Source organism: Chlorocebus sabaeus, chromosome 10 (assembly GCF_047675955.1).
Source record: "Chlorocebus sabaeus isolate Y175 chromosome 10, mChlSab1.0.hap1, whole genome shotgun sequence".
Lineage (NCBI taxonomy): Eukaryota > Metazoa > Chordata > Mammalia > Primates > Cercopithecidae > Chlorocebus > Chlorocebus sabaeus.
Window position 1 is genome coordinate 60,500,966 of NC_132913.1, and position 6,505 is coordinate 60,507,470.

At 42.1% G+C, this 6,505-nt stretch overlaps 1 protein-coding gene across 1 annotated transcript in view; it reads left to right on the forward strand.

Annotated features, from left to right (window-relative positions):
• Positions 1–5,827, forward strand: part of MAP3K20 (mitogen-activated protein kinase kinase kinase 20) — a 189,118-nt gene extending 183,291 nt beyond the window's left edge. The window contains exons 19-20 of the mRNA XM_007965380.3: positions 1,248–1,398; positions 3,852–5,827. Of these exons, the coding sequence (XP_007963571.1) occupies positions 1,248–1,398; positions 3,852–4,552 (852 nt within the window). The 3' untranslated portion in view covers positions 4,553–5,827. The remainder of the gene's footprint in view (positions 1–1,247; positions 1,399–3,851) is intronic.
• Positions 5,828–6,505: the final 678 nt, after the last annotated feature.

Consider the following 6,505-nt stretch of genomic DNA (forward strand, 5'->3'; position numbering starts at 1 on the left):
GCATGGTGATGCATGCCTATAATCCCAGCTACTCAGGAGACTGAGGCAGGAGAATCGCTTGAACCCAGGAGGTGGAGGTTGCGGTGAGCCAAGATTGCGCCATTGCACTCCAGCGTGGGAGACAAGAGCAAAACTCTGTCTCAAAAAAAAAAAAAAAAAAAAAAAAAAAAAAAACCTCTGGCCAGGCTGGAAGCCAAAAAGTTTTACAGCAGTTATTTATCCTCACCTGCTGGGGTGCACAGGTTGTCAGGCATCTGAGAAGAAGTTACATTATTTGTCAAAGCATTGCTTGTAAGGTACAAAACCCAAACAAAAGAGGCTGGTTGGTCTTGAGGAAGTTGGAATCCAGACTATTCTAAAGTCTCTTAACTGGTCCTCACTACCCAGGAAAAGCCCTCTTGTTAGTAATCGGACAATTAGAACAACCAGATTCTATCTCTGCCTGCCTTAGACAGTTTTGGAGACAGCACACCCAGTTCTTTTTCTTCTTCTCTCTCCCTCCTCCTCCTTTTTTAGACCCCATGATGATATGCCACTTTTGTCTGGGTTTTTCACTTAAGAGTTTTTAAAAACAGATTTCCCTAACCATATTGAACCTGGAGACTCTTTAATTAACACTGATTGGTGACAGCTAGTGAGGAGAGAGATTTCAGGACAAGAAAGTGATGTGTCTTGACCTAGTGTCCTCTTCCTGGTCCCCATTTCTTACTTCTTGATCCTGTCTCACTTTTGCATCTGAGACCGTTCCCCCTCCATGTAGTTGATTCACCCCACCGCATTCACTCAGTTCCCTTGATGATCCGAATTCACTCTTAGGCAAACATGGTGGTCACATTTTCATTTATTCAACAAAATATCTGTCTTCAAGTACTATAAATAGAAGAGGTAAATTTTTATTTCTTATTAGACAAAGAGGTAAGTTGAGATTTGTCAAATATAATAAATTCTGAGAGAAGACAACCATATTTTTAGCTACTATAGTTTACTAAGAAATATATGTTATAATCCATTAAGGAATAAGTGCTATAACCCACTAAGAAATAAAGTGGTTAAACATTTTCATTTCATCAAATGAGCATATTTAGGCCAACCGTTCAGAATATTTTCCTAGTGCATTATGATAGTGTTCTAAGAAGTGAAATTGAAGTGATATAATAACCTGGATGTCTTTCTTTCCTATTTTATATGTGTTTGTCTATTTGGTTATATGTGTCCTTTTTTTTTTTTTTTTTTTTTTTTTTAACCAGAGTGATGTTAGAACTCCAAAAAGCACTAAACATGTCCATTCGATTCAGTGGAGTAGAACAAAACCTCAAGATGAAGTGAAAGCAGTCCAACTTGCCATTCAGACATTATTCACCAATTCAGACGGCAACCCTGGAAGTAGGTCTGACTCAAGTAAGTTAGTGTTCCCGTATTAGATGTGTGCTAGATTCCAGAAACTTAACTATGACATTTTCAGATGATCTGAAGACTCAGAGGATACCACCTCAATCAGTCAAGATCTATCTTTGAGCTTCAAGTAGCAGAAAACCCAGTTTCAACTGCCTTACTCCATTAGTTTCCCAAGTGTGGCCCCAGGACCAGCAGCATCAGGATCACCTGTGAACTTACTAGAAATCCAGATCCTCAGGCCCAAACCTAGACTTACTGAACCAGAACTCTGGGGGTAGGACCTGCAATCTGCATTTTAAGGAGCCTTCCCGGTGATTAAGAACAACTCTAAAGTCCTTAAACCACTGATTTAAACTGTAATAAAATTTATTATCTTCCATAACAAGAAGTTCAGAGGCAGGGCAGGCTCCAGGTGCAGTAAGATAAGCCGGCTCAACCATATTCAGATAGTGGAATGAACCTTCCCTTCTTTCCACCCTGCCATGCTCAATAGGCTGCCTTTGCCCTCGGCTCCTCTCCTGTTTACAGTCATCACACAAAGATATGGCAATGCCCAGAGGAAATAACGGGTTAGGTCCCTACCTGTTCTTATATATAGGAGTAAGGAAAACTTTTCTAGAACCCCCCAACAGACTATCCCTCACCAATTCTGCTTTGGCCAGAATAGAGCAATTTGTCCGTCCCTAAACATAGCATGAGCACATCTGACTTAAACTAATTAAAGTCGATCCCTGGAGCCAGAATGCGGTCAACTCTCCCGATCACATGGCTACATGGAGGGGGTTGGAGACTGAGCAAAATCAGGGTTCTATTGGAAGCCAAAATTCCAGAGAAGTCAATGGGAGGGAAAGAAGGCATTGTGATTCTGTATGATACTGCTCATGTGAAGTATCTACAGTAGTCAAAGTCATAGAAACAGGAAGGAAAAGATAGTTAACAAGTGGGAGTCGGGGGCAGGGGAGAAGGGAAGGGAAAAGGGCAAAGAGGAAGGTAGAGATTAGTGGGTCTAGAGTTTCAGTGTTGCAAGATGAAACAATTATAGAGATCTGTTGCACAACAATGTGGATATACTAACAGTACTGAACTATAGGCTTAAAAATGGCTAGGATGGGCCGGGCGCGGTGGCTCACGCCTGTAATCCCAGCGCTTTGGGAGGCCGAGACGGGCGGATCACGAGGTCAGGAGATCGAGACCATCCTGACTAACATGGTGAAACCCCGTCTCTACTAAAAATACAAAAAACTAGCCGGGCAAGGTGGCGGGCGCCTGTAGTCCCAGCTACTCGGGAGGCTGAGGCAGGAGAATGGCGTGAACCCGGGAGGCGGAGTTTGCAGTGAGCTGAGATCTGGCCACTGCACTCCAGCCTGGGCGGCAGAGCGGGACTCCGTCTCAAAAAAAAAAAAGCTAGGATGGAAAAATGTGGTTGTTACCACAATAAAATACACACATACACACAATAACAACAACAAAAGAAGGAGTTGTGATGCATTGAAGCCTGGGAGGAGTCTCTGGAATTGTCTGGGCAAGTCACTCACCGCAGAGGTACGGGTCACCTGTGCGCAGGCAGTGAGGGAGACGGAGACGTGCATGCTCTGATACCCTCCACACGCATCATCTGCGTGAGCAGACGGTGGAGTGGCCGAGGAAGCTGAGGCTGGGAGGACCACCCAGGAACTCCAGTAACATTGTTCAGGCTCGGGGGGAAAACAGAAAAGATCTCAGGTGTGAGGAACTTGCTTATTCACTGAAATATAGCTTACTAAATGGTCCTTGTCAATTCACCATTTTATTTTATCTTAACTTCTTCCTACTTGCCAACACAGCTTCATTTTTTTTATGCTGAAAATACTTCTTATTCCCGAGCCTCAGGATCTCTCCTCTGGACACATGAACGGTCTTTCTTTCAAACAATTTCTAGCTGTCTCAACCTTCGGAACCTCATTTATTTTATCTGCATTTAGGGTCCTTGAGGTTTTAAAAGCGCAGGTTGCAAAAAAACCCTTTTGTTTACTAAACTTGCCCCTGCCACCTGGACATGCTTTCTAGAAGCGAGAACACAGCTATGTAGGAGGAAGATGGGATTTAGACGCAGAAGGACTTGGTGTTATTGACTGAGTGATCTCGGGCAAGTTATTTGACCTCCCAAGCTTCCTCATTTATAGAATAAGACTATTAGTGTTTACCTAAGAAGATTATTGAGAAGATTAAATCAGATAGTGTAAGGAAAGCCCATGGAACAATGCCACGCACATAGCATAGATTGACTAAGTGTAAATGTCCTTATTTTTTAAAGTATTTGTAATAAAGGAAATGTCCTTATACGTAGCCTAGAATTTCTATGAATGGTAAAGCTTAGAGCATCCCAAACAGCCTTGAATTATCCTGAGACAGGCGTATGAATTAGGCATGCAGCTTTACTGTGGCTTCAAAGATGCTCATTTCCATTTCTCCCGCAGGTGCTGATTGCCAGTGGTTAGATACTCTGAGGATGCGGCAGATTGCATCCAACACTTCTTTACAGCGTTCCCAGAGCAATCCTATTCTGGGGTCACCATTCTTCTCATACCTTGATGGCCAGGATTCCTATGCTGCTGCTGTGAGACGGACCCAGGTGCCCATTAAGTATCAACAGATTACACCTGTGAACCAGTCCAGAAGCTCCTCTCCTACTCAGTATGGACTGACCAAAAACTTCTCTTCCCTGCATCTCAGCTCTAGGGACAGTGGCTTTTCCAGTGGCAATACTGACACCTCTTCAGAGAGAGGTCGATACTCAGACAGAAGCAGGAACAAATATGGACGTGGTAGTATATCACTCAATTCTTCTCCTAGAGGAAGATACAGTGGAAAAAGTCAGCATTCCACTCCTTCAAGAGGAAGATATCCTGGAAAGTTCTACAGGGTTTCTCAGTCAGCACTCAATCCTCACCAGTCGCCTGACTTCAAGAGAAGCCCTAGGGACCTCCACCAACCCAACACCATACCAGGGATGCCTTTGCACCCTGAGACTGACTCAAGAGCCAGTGAAGAGGAGAGCAAAGTCAGCGAAGGGGGCTGGACAAAAGTGGAATACCGGAAAAAGCCCCATAGGCCCTCCCCCGCCAAAACCAATAAAGAGAGAGCCAGAGGGGACCACCGTGGATGGAGAAACTTTTGATGAATTGAACTACATGAGTTTTTCTAAGCAGGTTTAAAAAAAAATAAAAAAAGAAATGTAATGGTTTTTGATAATATGATCCCTTCATATTGAATTCACAAAAAGACAACACTTCCATTTTTTGGATTGGGAAATACCTTCTAATTGAGACTATAGCCAAACCAGGGTCAAAACTATGGATATTGGTTACCCAGTGATCATAACTAGGCTTGAAAATCACTACATGTATTTTCTCCCTTGAGTGAACATTTTTAGAGGAAAGGTTATGCCATCTTTTTACCCTAACCACTGATATTCTGGTTAGCAGGGCCAGGACGAGGGTAAGGCAAATAAGGTAAACAAAAAAAATCAAATTTTTAGGTAATGACAGAATGAGTGTTACTGATTTTTCCTTTTGACTGAGGATGCAATATGGCCTGGCAAGGCACTGTTACTGATCTTGTCTTTAACATTTATATTTTGTTCATCATAATTTTTTTTCATTTGTTTTATTTTTTAAAATATTGCATTAAAATATCATTTAGCTTGATTATTGAGTTTTTTGGTTTGGGGTTTTTTGTTGTTTCTTTTTGGTTTTCTTTCTTTCTCCCCCTTTTTTTTTTTTGATATCCCCTTAAATTTTGTGCCCAAGACAGGTACCTCACTCATCTCACCCTTTGGCTCAGCCCTGCTGGTTAGTATTTAGTATTTATTTTAGTAAGATACTTGTGTTTTTATGATGGTCAGAGTTGAACTGATCTGGCTTGTCATTTTTCAGTAATAAAAAAAGTTACTGAATTTAATGTTGATTATGATGCATATCTCATTCATATACGATTTATCAGAAACCAAAGATTTAAATTGCCTGGATTTGTGGTTCTTTCTCTCCCTAAGTTCCCAGGGACTGCTTTCAAATGTTATTTTCTAAATTTCAACAAAGAAGGAGCAAAGAGGATAAAACAACACTCCATAAAGGCCTCTTGGGATGTCAGAAATCTAAAATCTAAAAGAAAACAGACACAGAGCAAGATAATAACGTCACAAGCTAAAAGCCAGAAAAATTTAAAATTACCAACATCCTTGTTGGAGTCAGACAGTAAATATCAGCCTTGCAGCAAGCCAGCTCTGAGCAGCTGCGGGCAAAGAGGTAAACCGGTGGGGGTGCCAGGAGACTATCTGCAGCTTAGGGCCGAAATGGTGGGATCCACCTTGTGAAATGCTTCATGTTTTACAAACCGAAAAGTCAGGTAGCAACAAACTTATTATATGTCAAATCAATAAATGTTATTTTCAATATTCTGAGATTCTGTGCAACATTCGCTAACCCTGTTTAGCATTCACTAAACCCTACATAGGATTCTCAGTGTTCTGTAGAAATCCAAAGGACACTCTTCTAATTCTGTGGGTTTGAATTCTTTTTTAAAAGAAGCTGGTCATCAGAGTACATGCATATGTTCTCAGGGTAGCTGTCCTGCTGTGTGTGATACATTACTTGAGGCCTGGTGGGGAAAACTGTATTTCGGTAGCATTAAAGTCAAGGTGGGCGGGGCATGGTGGCTCACACCTGTAATCCCAACACTTTGGGAGACTGAGGCAGGAGGATTGCTTGAGCCCAGGAGTTCAAGGCCAGCCTGGGTCACCAGCCTATCTGGGTCAGATAGGGAGACACCATCTCTACAAAAAAAATACAAAAATTAGTTGAGCATGGTGGCATATGCTTGTAGTCCCAGCCACTCAGGAGACTGAGGCAGGAAGATCACTTGAGCCTGGCAGGTCAAGGCTGTAGTAAGACGTGACTGCACTGCAGCCTGGGCAACAGACCAAGACCCTGTCTCGATCAATCAATCAATACTAAAGTCAAAGTTATAGGAAGTGACCTTTATTTACAAGGGAAGTTGTCATCACCTAAACATTGATTCAACAACTTGATTTTCTAAAAGTTTTATTGTGTGCCAAATGCATTTACAAGCAAAG